The 13,702-nt window shown below is 47.7% G+C and overlaps 1 protein-coding gene across 2 annotated transcripts in view; it reads right to left on the bottom strand.

Moving 5' to 3' along the window:
* Positions 1 to 13,702, bottom strand: part of si:dkey-122a22.2 — a 181,392-nt gene that overhangs the window by 113,810 nt on the left and 53,880 nt on the right. For both annotated transcript variants that reach the window (XM_038809979.1, XM_038809980.1), the window contains one exon: positions 11,749 to 11,825. In XM_038809979.1, the coding sequence (XP_038665907.1) occupies positions 11,749 to 11,825 (77 nt within the window). The remainder of the gene's footprint in view (positions 1 to 11,748; positions 11,826 to 13,702) is intronic.

Here is a 13,702-nt window from a genome sequence, read left to right as displayed (position 1 = left end):
GCATTCAAGTCTAAATCACTTATCTCAACCACAAACAGCAAAGGCCCCAACACTGATCCTTGCGGAATCTCTCTGAACTCAAGACTTCCAAACAGAAAAACACACCTCGACCATCATCCTTGATTTCCTGCCACTGAGCCAATTTGCCAAATTCTCTTGGATTCCATGGGCTCTGACCTTCGCGATCAGTCTTCAATGTGGGACCTTATCAAAGCCTGGCTGAAATCCACTTAGATTATGTCAAATGCATTGCCCTCATCTACACACCTGGTCACCTCTTCGAAAAATTAAATCACATTGGTCAGGCATGACCTCCCCTCAACAAAACAATGCTTGATTAATCCCTGCCTCTCCAAATGCAGATTAATTCTGTCTCTCAGAATTGCTTCCACTAAATTGCCCACCACTGAGGTTAGACTGACTGGCCTGCAGTTTCCTGGTTTCTCCTTTCCTCCCTTCTTGAATAATAGTCCCACATTGATTATCCTCCAGTCCTCTGGCACATCTCCTGTGGCCAGAGTGGAGTTGAAAATTATTGCCTGAGGCCCTGTTATTTCCTCCCTTGCCTCATTCAGCAGCCTGGGATACATTGCATCCGCCACTGTAGATGTATCTACTTTTAGGCCTGCCAGACCACTCAGAACCTCAGACTATGCTAATTTATTTAATTCTCCCCGATTTCTATACCCACACCGACCCCTTCAGTAGTGAACACCAACACAAACCACTGATTTACGCCATACACAAATTACCACCGTGGTTCTTAATGGACCCTACTCTTTCCCTAATTATTCATTTACCCCTAAAGCACTTGCAAAACAACTTAGATTTTTATTTTATTTTACCTGCCAGTATCCTTTCATGTCCCCCTTTTTGCTCTCCTAATTTTCTGTTTAAGTTCCTTCGTGCACATGCTAAACTCCTCTAGGGCTTCTGCTGTTTTGAGCGCTCGATATCAGCCATAAGCTTCCCTTTTTCTCTTTATTCAATGCTGTGTATATCCTGGTAATCCCTTCAAGAGATGGGGCAGTGCTGCACCTAGATTTAGGGAGTGAAGCCAGGCAGGTGGTAGAAGGTTCAGTGGGGGAGCATTTTGGTGACAGTGACCATAACTCAGTCGGATTTAAGGTAGCTATGGAAAGGGACAAAGATGGATCAGAAATAAAGGTTCTGAATTGGGGGGAAAAGGCCAATTTTAATAGGATGAGACAGGATTTGGCAAAACAAAGGGCAGCTCGGTAGCACAAGTGGCTAGCACTGTGCTTCACAGCGCCAGAGTCCCAGGTTTGATTCCCCGCTGGGTCACTGTCTGTGCGGTGTCTGCACGTTCTCCCTGTGTCTGCGCGGGTTTCCTCTTGGTGCTACGGTTTCCTCCCACAGTCCATAAACGTGCAGGTTAGGGTGATGCTAACTTGCCCTTAGTGTTCAAAACAAAGGTTAGGATGGGTTATTGGGTTATGGGGATAGGGTGGAAGTGAGGGCTTAAGTGGGACGGTGCAGACTCAATGGGCCGAATGGCCTCCTTCTGCACTGTATGTTCTATGTTCTAAGTCGGCTTGGAGTAGCTACTTGCAGGTGCAAGTGCCCTGTTGATTCCCTTTTGTTATTTTCACTGTTATCATTTTGATCCATGGATGTTGAATGGGCATATATCTTTAAGACAAGCAGGGGAAATGAGGAACTCAAGGTACGTCCTTGTACATTGTGCTAGTTTTAAGCAGCTAAACTCAGACTTTTTGGCATCTGAGAGATCGGTGGGCTTGGTTTGATTGGTAGGATGTTGGCCAACGAACTGGCCAAAAGGCCATATTCTGCCTGGTAACAGACGGTGATTGGGTCCTGCCTGAGTGGGATGATTTTCAGAGAGCCAAAGTGTAATGAACTCCTATTGGCTTTATTGGTTGGCCAATTGGAGTATGAGCTCCCTCAATGATAGCTCATTGAGGGGGCCCATATAAGCACCTGTGTAGGCTTTGCGATCCAGTCTTAAGTTGACTGGACTGCTAGCAGCACTGTTTGTAGCTGCTCCTGTAATATCGTTATTGTAAATAAATATTGGTGTGGTGACGGAACTCCTGCCTCCCGTGGATTACGACACAAAGGAAGTTTAGTTGGAGTCCGGCACACTCAGAGGAAAGGATATGTCCCCTCTTTCTTCCTTGTTTTTCACCAGAAAAGCTGTATAGCTGCTGTATTTCTGAAACTGCAGAGACCTCAATGAATTACAGTGAAAACCATTACAGACTTGAAACAGGGGCCGGGATTTTTCGAGCCTCCGCGCCGAAATCACACTTGGCGTGGGGGCAGAGAATGGGGTCTCAGACCTGTGATCGGCTCAGACGTCGGGACGCGATTCTCCGGCAACCGGCGAATCGGCCCCCGTCGCGGCACCGGTCGGGAGCCATTGAAAAAGGCCCCCGCAGCGATTCTCCGCGGTCGACCGCTCGAGTTCCACCAGCGTGCTTCCAGGAGCTCTGACTCGCGGCCACGGTGGCCGTCCTGGTGGAGGGGGGAAAAATAATCAGACTCCGGTGGGAGAGGGGGGCTTCCACGACAGCCAGGCCAGCGATCGGGGGCTTCCGATTGGTGGGTGCTCGCGATCCGGGGGCCTATCTACTTCCACGCCGGCCCACTGTGTGGCTCCACCATGTTGCGCAGGGGCCGGCACGAAACCGGCCGCTGCGCGCAACCGCAGACCCGCGGCCGGAATTGCAGGGCCCCATATCGGCAGCAGGAGCTGCGGGGCGCACGCCGGGGCCCGGCTATCCCTCTTGAAGTCGGAGTCACTCTGGACTTTTTGAAAAAAGTCTGGAGTGATTCGCGCCCGTTTTCCACCGGCGTGGCGATGTAGCCCCATTTTCGGAGAATCCTGGCCAGGAATCTTGAACTGAAAGCCTAGGTTGAAGGAAGGTGTGCTGTAAGAGAACCATCTGAAACAAAGACTTTTATCCCTTTTACTTATTAATTTACCCCCCTCTTCTCCCCTCTGTGTTTAAGTGGAGGGGGGTTAGGAATTAGATAATGGTTAACCTGTTGTATTTGCTGCATGTAATTATAGTTATTATTAATAAACTTAATTGTGTTTACATTTACAAACCTGGTGACTGTAGTTATTGGGCAACTAAGGGCCAAAGACTTTGGGCCTTTTTCTAAGAAATATTTATTAATTTCAATTATGTTGCGATTCTGCGTCAAGTGGGGCTGGAATTGACCGCGCACTAGCCCAGGGGGGTCATAACATATGGAAATCTACATTAGAGAAGTGGGATTCATTCGAAAAGGAAATGGAGACAGCACAGAGCTCACATGTTCCCATAAAGGTGAAGGGTGGGAGCAACAAGTCCAGAGAACCCTCAATGTCAACAGATATCCAGAGACGGATAAAGAACAAATAAAGAAAGAAAAGGGGGGCTTATGGCAGATGCTGAAGAGCACAAAGAGTGCAGGGGATTACTTAAAAAAAAATTACGAGAGCAAGGAGGGGGACATAAACAACATAAATAAAAATCTAAAAGTGTTTGTAAGTATGTTACGGGCAAGAGGGTGACAATGAAAGGAGGGCCCATTAGCAGTCAACATGGCAATGTGTGTGTGGAGCCGGAAGATGTAGGGGAGGTTATAAGGAGTACTTTGCATCTGTGTTCATTATGGAGAAGGACAATGTAGGTAGGTATAGATCAGGGAGAGGGACTGTGATGTACTTAAACAAATTAACATTGAGGGAGAGGCGGTATTAACAGTTTCAGCAGGCTGGAGAAAAAGGAGAAACCCCCAGGCCCAGATTTGATGCAGGCTGCTGTGGGAGGTAAGAGAGGAGGTTGCAGAAGCTCTGACAATTTTCAAGCCTTCTCTGACCACAGGAGAGGTGCCAGAGGACTGGACAGGGAATATGGTACCATTATTCAAGAAGGCTAATGGGTGGGGGGTTTGCGGTGGCGGCCATGGAGTGAGTGGCCGCATATTTGGTGGATGTTTTCAGTCCATCCCCACCCTAATTGTGTGGTGTTTGATGGCAAAGGTGCACGAGTACTGAGGGAATGTCCTCTGATGGGACTGGTTTATGGTTCACCGGACGAGGAGCGCAACGACAAAGAGGCAGCAGCTTGAGCAAGAGAGTTTAAGATGGCGGAGAGTAGGGGGTCAGTGCTGCCACCCCTCCCAGTGGTCTATGGGGCAACTGGTGGGATTCGTTAATAGCAAGTTACAGCAGCAAAGGAAGGAGGCCTTTGAGGACCTCGCTAAGGTAGTGGAGCCGCTCAGGGCGGCGATTGAGCGTATGGAGAAGAGGCTGGAGACACAGGGCTTTGTGATCCAAAAGATGGAGGACGCGGGGTGTGGAGGGGTACAAAGGTCAGTTGACCTCACTGGAGGCGGAGATGGGGATAGTGACGAGCCACCAGAAAAGGCGAAGGGAGAAGTCGGAGGACCTTGAGAACCGCTCCAGAAGGCAAAGTCTCCTGATCGTGGGGATGCCGAAAGGTATTGAAGGATCGCAGGCCACCGCGTACGTGGCGAACATGTGGGAGAGCTGATGGGGGGAGGGGGTATTTGACTGTCCTCTCGAGCTGGACCGAGCGCACAGGGCACGGAGGAGGAGCCCACAGGTGGGGGTCCCACCGAGGGCAATGGTGGCAGGCTGCATCATTTTCTCGAAAAGGAGAAGATTATGAGGTGGGTGAGGCAAGACAAAGTAGCACATTGGAAGAGAACGAACTGCGCATTTATCAACAGACCTGGAGGCCGGGTGCCACCGGATCAAGGTCGCTCCAAGAAGGGAGTGAAGTTTGGGGTTCTGTATCCAGCTCATCTGGGTTACACATCAGAACCAAGAGTTTCTTTTGACTCGCCGGAGGACGCAAAAGTTTTTATGAGAGACTATGGACTGGTAAGGGATGAGGACATTGAACTTTGGAGTGGTGTTTTGTATCGAGTGTGGACACATAGGGTGAGTGGATTGGCGAATGTTCCGATGAGGGGAGTGGAGCGGGTGAGTGTGACTTTTGTTTTTTCTCATAGGTTTGGGGTTTGGGGGGATGGGGGGGGTAGCCAAAGGCCCTGGGCAGGGGCCACCATGCTAGCTGGTTGGGCTCGTTAATGGGAGTGACGTGGGAGGGGGGTGGGGGGGTTGTCAGGAGGAGGGAGTGGGAGAGGGGGCAATAGGTTGGTTCTTTGTTCGGTTATGGGGAGAGAGGCTGGATGCTGACGTGCGGGGTTGGTGTGGCGCAGTTGGTTCGGGAGGGATGGTGGCAGACATCTTGGGGTAGGCCCAGAAAAGTGCAAGACACAGGCCCAGGGGGAGCTGGCTAAAGAGGGTTGTGGCTGATCAGCAGGGAAGTGGGGGCGGGGAGCCCCCGACCCGATTGGTTACATGCGGGGTTGAATGGGCCGGTTAAACATGAAAGTGTTTTCATACATTTGGGCAGTTTGAAGGCGGACATTGTATTTCTTCAGGAGACACACCTGAAATTGGGTGAACAGACGAGACCGAGGAAGGGATGGGTTAGCCAGATGTTCCACTCGGGGTTGGGCATGAAGACGAGGAGGGTGGCAGTGCTGGTCAACAAGAAATTGGCCTTTGAGGTTGACAGTAGTGTAGCTGACCCCGGAGACAGATGCGTGGTGGTTTGTGGGAAACTGGAGGGGACGCCTGTGGTTTTGGGTGAACGTTTATGCCCAAAGTTGGAACAACGTGGATTTCATGAGACCGGTATTAGGGAAGATCCCATATCTGGACACGCACTGGCTGATAATGGGGGGAGTTTTTAACACGGCACTGGATCAGAGGCTGATCGGTCCTGTCCCAGGTCATTGAAGGTTTTGCCACCGTCGAGCAAGTTGAGAGGGTTCGTGGACCATATGCAGGGGTACGGGAAAACCTGTGGAAGTTTGGGAGACCGAATGAGAAGGAGTTCTCGTATTTTCCGCATGTGCACTGGGTGGACTCCCGGATTTAATTTTTCGTAATGGATAGGGTGACGTTGGCCGGTGACCCATTCGGTGATCGTGGTCTCTGATCATGCACCGCACTGGGTGGCACAAGGGGAGGCCCAGGGGTCGCAGTAGAGGTTAGATGTGGGATTGTTGGCAGAGAGGGTGAGGGCGACCATCCAAAGTTATGTCAAGCTGAATGACACAGGGGAGGTCACAGGCTCCATGCTGTGGGAGACACTTAAGGCGGCAGTAACGGGTGAATTTATCTCAATTCGGGCACAGAGGGTGGAATGAGAGGAGAGAGTGAGGATTGTTGATGAGATTTTGAGAGTGGATCAGAGGTATTCGGTGGTGCCAGAGGAGGTGCTATTAAAGGAGAGACAGAGGCTCCAAATAGAGTTGGGTTGGTGTCCATGGGGAAGGCGGTAGGGCCAGTGTATGAGTATGAGGAAAAAGCGAGCAGGATGTTGGTGCACCAACTTTTACAAAGGTTGAATAAGTCGGAGCCTCCACTTGCGTTGAAGGCATAAGGCAGTTCTTGGATGGGACGGAGTTCCAAGAGTGGATGAGGAGAAGGTGCAGGGGTTGGGGGCCCCGATTGGGCTGAGGGAGATGATGGACTGTGTGGGCTCAATGTAGGCAGGGGAGCCCCGGCCGAATGGTTTTCCAATCGAGCTCTATAAGACATTTGGTGCGGAGCTGGGGCCTTTGCTTGAGAGGATGTACAATGAATCGAGGGAAGGAGGGGTGCTTCCCCCTACACTGTCGCAGGTATTCATTTTGTTGATATTAAAGAAGGATAAGGACTCAGTAGTGTGGGTGTACCGCCCGATATTGCTGTTAAATGTGGACGTGAAGGTGTTAGCGTCCTGGATAGAGGATAGTGTGCCGGGGGTGATGGGAGAGGCTAGATGGGGTTTGTGAAGGGGTGGCAGCTGTCGACAAATGTGCAAATGTTGCTCAATGTCATTACGGTGCCATCGAAGGGGTAGGAGATGGAGGTGGTGGTGGCAATGGATGTGGAGAAGGCTTTCAATCGGGTGGAGTGGCCGTATTTGTTGGAGATGCTGGGTTGGTTCGGGTTTGGCTGTGGTTTCGTGGATTGGGTTCGACTGCTGTATAGAGCGCCAATGGCATTTCACTGTGACAGATTTCCACACCCCCCTATATACAGATAATGTCTGCTGCCATCCCTTCCAGTGCCCACTCAGTATTCCTCACTCTTCATGATCTTCTGTGGTCTAGTGTTAGATCTAGAATGCATCAGGGGTGGAGGCAGCCTGCTGCTTTCTGTGCCATGTGGTCTTTGATACCCTTGGCCGACGTAAGGGCCTAGAGTAAGAGGTGCCCCGGCCGACTTCCCGGTGTCACTGGCTATACTGTTCTGCACGCTGCCTTTGGGATGCGCCGGTGTAAAGATTGGGATTCGGAAGAAATGGAGACGGCCATAGTTTCCTTGGTGACAGGCCTGGGTTGACCTCAACTGCTTCCTGCTCCTTGATGATGCCCGTAGGGACCTGGGGGACTCCACGGGACGAGGGGCAGCTGGAGTGAACTCCAGAGGCCACTGAGACATCTAGCACTGCCAGTCCTGGAGACTCCCCATTGGTGTCAAAGCCACTAGTCCGCGGACACCGTGCGAATGTTTCATAAGACCATAAGATATAGGAGCAGAATTATTCCACTCGGCTACACCATCAATCATGGCTGATATTTTTCTCATCGCCATTCTCCTGTCTTCTCCCCATAACCCCATATCCCCTTATTAATCAAGAACCTATCTATCTCTGTCTTAAAGACACACAGTGAATTGGCCTCCACAGCCTTCTGCAGCAAAGAGCTCCACAGATTCACCACCCTCTGGCTGAAGAAATTCCTCCTCATCTCTGTTTTAAAGGATCGTCCCTTTAGTCTGAGATTGTGTCCTCTGGTTATAGTTTTTCCTACAAGTGGAAACATCCTCTCCACGTCCACTCTATCCAGGCCTTGCAGTATCCTGTAAGTTTCAATAAGATCCCCCCTCATCCTTCTAACCTCCAACGAGTACAGACCCAGAGTCCTCAACCGTTTCTCATACAACATCATTTTCCAGTGCAAAGCCACCCTACCAGTGTTGCCCTCGGTGCCACGCATTGTCGGCACCATCTCCTGTGCCAGCAACCTTTGGGACCCCTCCAATCGGCCTTGCCATCAGCTGGAATGTTGCTGACACCCCCTTCTGAATCTCATGGCCGTGTCCTATCATATGCATCAGCTCTGGGATAACCTTGTCCAGAGGTTTGGCATTTGGCTGGGACCCAGCTGTGTCCTGCTGTCTCCCTTGGAAGATTCTGCCTCCACCTGATGTGCATCAACAACTGTGGTGCTCTCTGTCCACTAATGTCGCCCACCGAGGTGTCTATCTCTACGCTGATGGAAGGTGCGGGTGATAGCAATGGCAGCTCGCCAGTGGTCTTCACGGAGCTCTCCTCGAGGTGGTCTCTTCAATGGCTGGGGTGGGGTATGACTCCGGATGGGGTGCCAACCTCGCTATCAGTGACTGCTCTCTCCTTGGGCAACCCTGCAATTTCCAGGGCCCCTTCCTCATAGGGGTGAGGACTTGAATCTCTGGGATTCTCCCCCGTATCTTGGCCCTTTTCTGTTGATTATGGGCTATCTCCACCAACGGGGATGAAGAGTGTGCTTTGTGAGCTGCACACTTGATTGCAGATAGCATGTGTGGGCACCGCACATAGACATGAAGCATTCTGCTGGTGGATACCAGGGGGTTCGGAGGAACAAGCACGAGCCAGTTGATTCGGGAGGTGATGTTTGGAGGTATGGCAGGTGGAACCGATGCCAGGGGAGTGGTGGTAACTTACCCTTGCAGCTCAGCTCGTTGGTCTTCTTCTAACATTGGACAGCAGTCCTCCTCATCATGCTGCCGCATTGATAGGCCCTGCCACTGCCACATTGCTGACCCTTCAATCCCCTTGGGGGAACATGGTGCCCTGCCTCTCATCCACAGCTTTGAAAAGCCTTGTGATTTCGGCATCCCAAAGTGAGGAGCAGGTCTGTGCGTTGCCATGCTTGTGCGTTGACTGGGAATGAGTGGTGAGTAAGCAAGTCTTAAATATTAAGAGGTCTTACAACACCAGGTTAAATGCCAACAGGTTTGTTTGGAATCACTAGCTCACTAGCCTGTTGAAGGAGCTGCAGTCCAAAAGCTAGTGATTCCAAAGAAACCTATTGGATTTTAACCTCGAGTTGTAAGGCCTGGTACTGTGCCCACCCCAGTCCACCACATCTTAAATATTAAGAGCAAATCAATTGCTTTCAGTTCCACCAGATTGTTCCCTTACCACTGACTTTGTTTTTCCACCAGGACAGAATCTGAGCCTGACAAGACCATGTGCAACCTTGATGTCATATTTGATCCAGAAATTAGCTTCTGACCATGTATCTGCTCGATCACCAAAAGCAACTACTCCCCCCCCCCCCTCCCCCCATGTAACACTACTCCAACTCCATCCCTGCCTCAACTCGTCTTCTTAAGCTCTGATCTAGCTTTGCTACATCTAGACTTCACTATTCCAGGGTTCACATGGTCAGCCTCCCATATTTCACTTTACAAAGATTTTAGCATGCCTAATTTTCTGCTGTCTATATCCTAACTGGTACGATTCCCATTCATCCACAAACCCAGTGCATATTGAACTACATTAGCTCAGGGTCTACAAATGCCTTGATTTTAAAATTTCATTCTTAATTTCAAATTTCTCCATGGTATCACCCCTCTCCATCTGTAAAGCTTTCTCCAGCCGTACAACAGTCCGAGATCTCTGCACTGCTCCAATTCTGCCCTCTGATGCAACCCCGATTTGAATGGCTTCACCACTGGTAGCTGGGCCGTCACCTGCTTCGGCTACAGACTCTGGAATTTCGCCATCAGCTTCTCCATCTTTCGATCCAACATGAAGATGCTCCTTAGAACATATTTCTTTGATCAAGCTTTTGGCCAAAGTTTTTGATTCTCCATTCTCACTTTTGAAACACCGTTATGGAGAAAATGTGCAAGTGGCAGCTTTTATTGAAACAATGTGGCATAATGATGTTGCAGGCTGATTTTTGCCCACAACTGCTCCAGGTAAAATGTTTGGCCTGCACAAAACTCCTTTAAAGATGCAGAGCATCTCCAGCCCACAGTCTAGCTACGATCGAGAATAAAATAGAGAATTGCAAGTCAGTCAGCATTTCACTGATCTATGGTTATCACCTGGTACTACTGCACTATCCACCTCACTTTTTGCTAAGTTTGATGTGAATCATGAGAATGGAAACACAAAGACATTTATCACATTCTGAATTCACAACTAAAGAATTTTAACACCACAAGACTACGTTGCAATTAGTACCAATAAAAGATTTTGCTGTTCAGCATGTTAAATTCGGAAAGACCCCAATTAAAAATAAGCAAATTTATTATTGCAATTTGCAATCTCAGTCAAAGGCAGATAAATTTGCAGGTGATACTGTTGAAATTGAGGAGACTGCCAACACTTTTCACAGAGCTCATTAGAAGCAAATCTGTAATGAGTAGTGGGAATTGTAATTTAATATAGGCAAGTGCAAGGAAATGCATATATTACAAATAAAATTAGGATGCAAAACTATTAAACTGAAAGAAATTAGTTGTAGCAGTATTCACCTGCATCTAAACATCAGTCTTCAAAAATAAGACAAATGGCCAACTTTCATATTACTTTTTTTTTTAATTGATTGACAGGATGTTGGCTAGGCCAGCATTTATTGCCCATCCCTAGTTCCCCTCCAGAAGGTGGTGGTGAGCTGCCTTCTTGTTCCTGAGGTGTAGGTAATCCCCCTGCGCTTTTAGGAAGGGAATTCCAGAATTATTACCCAGTTACAGTGAAAGAATGGCAATGTATTTCCAAGTCAGGATGGTGAGTAACTTAGAGAGGAACCTACAGTTAGTGTTGTTCACAGGTGTCTACTGCTCTTTTCCTTCTCAATGATAGTGATTGTGGGTTTGGAGGGTGCTGTCTAAGCAACCTTGGCAAGTTCCTGCAATGCCTCTTGTAGTTGGTACACACGGCTGCTATTGTTCATCGATGATGGAGGGATTGAATATTTGTGGACGGGATAGCAATCAAGCAGGCTACTTTGTCCTGGATGGAATCGAGCTTTTTGAGTGTTGTTGGAGTTGCACTCATCCAGGCAAGTGGAGAATATTCCACTACACTCCTCGCTTGTGCCTTGTAGATGGCGAACAGGCTTTGGGGAGTCAGGAGGAGTAAAGCGCTACAGGATTCCTAGACTTCCTTGTCACTTGTTAGCACAATCTGGATATTGTTCAGATCTTGCTGCGTTTGGACATGGTCCAATTCAGTATCTGAAGAGTTGAGAATGGTGCCGAACGTTGTGTAGTCATCAACGAACATCCCCACGTCTAACCTAATATATTATATAACCATATATATATATATATATATTTGAAATTAAGTTCGCAGAGGTGATACTAAAGTTATGTAGCACTGTGGATTTTCAGAAATACCAAGCCTCATTTAAAGGTCGCTCATATAGTCAGAGAGGTCTACAGCACAGAAAAGGCCCTTTGGCCCACCACATATGCACTGGTCAAAAACAACCATCAAACTATTCTAATCCCATTTTCCAGCACTTGGCCCATAGCCTTGTATGCCTTGGAAAGGAATTCTGGAATGCTCCAAAGCTGCAAGCCACCAATATCCAACTCATTAGTTTTGCTCACTACAAAGGGCTCTTAATCTATAAAATGTAACCTGTTTCACAAACACTTACTTGTGTTAATTGGGACACATCCTTTTGAATCCAGAGCCAAACATCTGAAGACATACCAGTGGGTGCATCAAATATCACTGGGCAGATGGAAAATAAACAAATTAGATCAAAGCTTCAATCTCAAACCATACTTTATCCAAAACGTTCAATAAAAAGGTCATACTTGAAAATATCAAAACTTCTCTTTTCTCTTCTAAATGATGATATGTTTGTGTATTCTGAGTACTTCTGTTATTTTTAGAGATTCCCAGAATTTATTTATCAAAAAGGGCAAATTCATCAAAGTGATGACAGGAGGTTTAGGGAGGGGGGGTTGAATTATAATGTTCATCGTGCCAAGAGACAGCAGTACTAGAAACACAATGCTTTGCAATTTTAGCACCTATTAGGTACCTAGAAGCAGTTTAAAGCACTCCTACTGCTGCACGCCTCGTGGAGGTGCCATTATACCGCAGATGCCACTATTTAAGCAGATATATCCCAGCAATGCCCTGATTAGCTTGTCTGACTGGAGCTACAATTAGTCACAGGGACATGCAGAGATCTTCTTCCAGTTGTTAGGATATAGGACCAGACCCCAAATTTTGTTGGGATACTGGATGAGAAACCCCAACAATTTTTCAATTTGTAAAACTGTGAAGAATTTTTCACCAATGAGTAATGACCCTGACCAATAGGTATCCTTTATGTTAAAACAAACTTTAATTTATAGACAGAATTAACTATGTTATCAAAGAATTGGCTTTATAATTAACAGTTAAACAGTTCTTAAATAAAAGTAAAACTTTAGCTTACGATCCACACCTGCCACCATATTCCAATTAAGCAACCCAATATAGTTCAAATGCCCTTCATAGATAAACTTAATAATCACGGTTGCTTGTTGATCTGTTCAGACCTTTGGAGAGAGACCCGTTCAGGGACAACCTAAAAATCATTCTGTCTTATCGGACTCAAATCCTACGGCAAACTGCTGTTGAACAGAGCTAAGCAATTCCACAACAAACGCATCAGATCTAAATTCTGCAATCCTGACACATCCAGCCGTGAATGGTGGTGGACAATTAAACAACTCATTGGAGGAGGAAGAGGCTCCACAAATATGCCTATTCTCAGTGATGGAGCCCAGCACATCTGAGACAAGGCTGAGGTATTTGCATCAATCTTCAGCCAGAAGTGCCAAGTGGATGATCCATCTTGGTCTCAACTGGAGGTCCGCAACATCACAGATCTCAGTCTTCAGCCAATGCTATTCACCCCATCTGATATCAAAACAGCTGAAGGCACTGGCTACTGTAAAGGCAACAGGCCCGGTCAATATTCCGGCAATTGTACAGAAGACTTATGCTCCAGAACTGGCTGCACCCCTAGCCAAACTGTTCCAGTACAGCTACAACACTAGCATCTACCCGGCAATGTGGAAAATTGCCAGTTTTGCCCTGTACACGAGAAACAAGACAAATCCAACGCAGCCAATTAATGCCCTATCAGTCTACTCTCCATCATTAGCAAAGTGATGGAAGGAGTCATCAACAGTGCAATAAAATGGCACTTACTCTGCAATCACCTGCTCACGGATGCTCAGTTTGGGTTCTGCCAGGGTCACTCCTGACCTTATTACTGTTGCACATTTTACTTGAGTGTATCACGCGTTTATTGGAGTGTATTAACACGCCTCCGTTTAAAGGCCGTGTGCTTAACGCTACTACAGCTCTGTGTATGTATTTTCAGCTCGGAGTCGCCAGGTGCCGTATTTAGACACCTCGCAAGTATTTCAAGGTCAGGTTCAAAGTAATAAAACTATACACCGATTAGTAAGTTCAAACGATTGATATTTATTATACAAATATAATAAATACGCATGCATACGCTAAAGACTAATACTTATTTCTACTATTAAACGACTAAATACTTATCTAAGTAGGAACCAGCAAGGTCAGGGGACAAGGCCTTT

The sequence above is a fragment of the Scyliorhinus canicula genome, chromosome 10, assembly GCF_902713615.1.
Source record: "Scyliorhinus canicula chromosome 10, sScyCan1.1, whole genome shotgun sequence".
In the NCBI taxonomy this organism is placed as follows: Eukaryota; Metazoa; Chordata; class Chondrichthyes; order Carcharhiniformes; family Scyliorhinidae; genus Scyliorhinus; species Scyliorhinus canicula.
This window is presented reverse-complemented; position numbering and strand designations above follow the sequence as displayed.